The 1,576-nt window shown below is 51.6% G+C and overlaps 1 protein-coding gene across 1 annotated transcript; it reads left to right on the top strand.

Moving 5' to 3' along the window:
* Nucleotides 1–331: 331 nt before the first annotated feature.
* On the top strand, nt 332–751 carry LOC138276354 (uncharacterized). The gene has a single exon (XM_069219186.1). The coding sequence runs from the start codon at nt 332–334 to the stop codon at nt 749–751; it is 420 nt and encodes a 139-aa protein (XP_069075287.1).
* The last annotated feature ends 825 nt before the right edge of the window (nt 752–1,576 follow it).

Consider the following 1,576-nt stretch of genomic DNA (forward strand, 5'->3'; position numbering starts at 1 on the left):
GCCGTCCGCATCTGTGTCGACATGCGCCTGCCCAACCAGGCCATTAAGAGGGAAAGGCACCTCACCCCGACAATCGACGATATAATAGGAGAACTTTCAGGTTATAAATGGTTCTCTAAAGTGAACCTCCGGTCAGGCTACCATCTAATGGTACTACACCCCGACTCCAGATCGATCACAACCTTCCCTACCCACATGGGCCTCTAGAGGTACACACGCCTAAATTTCGGTATATCATAATGCTGAAATCTTCCAACACACCATCAAAGGGGTGTTAAGAGGGCTAACGGGAGTTCTGAACGTAAGTGATGATATCCTCGTGCATGCCTCCATGCTCGAGAGACACTTGACTCACCGGCTGTGGGACCATGGCCTCACACTGCATTGCGAGAAGTGCAAATTCTTAAAGGATAGTGTCAGCTTTTTCGGCTATCGGTTCTCTCAACAAGGGATCAGCCCAGATCCAGCCAAAGTAAGAGACATCCAAGATGCCCCAGCTCCTACCTCGGTGTCCGGTGTCAGAAGCTTCTTGGGCATGGTCACATACTGCGACCGATTGATGCAGAATCTATCAGACTTAATCTGGCCATTGAGAGATCTCACTAAATCCAACAGCCCCTGGGTGTGGGGTGAGGCACAAGAAACTACTTTCAGAAACACAAAGAAGGCTCTGTCAGCTGACACTATGCTGGCCTTTTTTGACCGCAGGCGAGACTCCCAGCTGTCTGTCAATGCCAGCCCACCAGGCTAGGAGCCGTACTAGCGCAGAGGCAGGATTGCGAAACGTGGGCTCCCATAGCATTTGCCAGCAGAACTCTAACACCAACAGAGCAGTGATACGCCCAGATTGAGGGCAAAGCTATAGCCATCCACAGGGGGTGCCGGCATTTTCACATTTATCTCTATGGCAAGGCCTTTACAGTGGTCACAGATCATAAACCGCTACTTCCACTTTTCGAGGGCTCATCCTCAAAGCCGCCACTGCGGATTGAGAAATGGATATTACAATTGCAAGAATTCGACTTCTGCGTGGAGTATCAACCTGGTGTCAGAAATCCTGCAGACTTTCTGTCACGTCACGCGCGCCCAGCCACCCCACAAGAGGCAGAGGAAGCCTTTGAGACAGAAGAGTATGTGCAACTGATAGTCGACAGAGCCAGACCCTTGCCCATCCCTCTGCACGAGGTAGTGAAGCTACCAAACAAGATGACTGTCTGCTGATGGCCATGGAGCCCGTGAACTCCAACAACTGGCGGCCGCTGCAACACCTTGCAGTTTTCGCACTGAAGAGGCTAAGACGACCATCCAAGCGTTGTTTCATGTTCAATATGAACTTTCAGTGAGTGATGATGGCTGCCCACTGCGGGGACCCCGGCTGGTACCGGCTGGTACTTCCTGCCTGTTTAAGGCCGAGGGCAGTGATGCTGGCACATGGTGCTCATCAAGGTATCGTGAATTCAAAAAATAGGCTAAGAAGCAAAGTTTGGTTCCCAGGACTTGACCAACCATAGAAGACACCGTCAAGAGTTGCTTGATCTGCCAGGCCAGCGGTACACCTGATCCCCTGGCTCCGGCC

This window comes from Pleurodeles waltl, chromosome 2_2 (genome assembly GCF_031143425.1).
Source record: "Pleurodeles waltl isolate 20211129_DDA chromosome 2_2, aPleWal1.hap1.20221129, whole genome shotgun sequence".
Lineage (NCBI taxonomy): Eukaryota > Metazoa > Chordata > Amphibia > Caudata > Salamandridae > Pleurodeles > Pleurodeles waltl.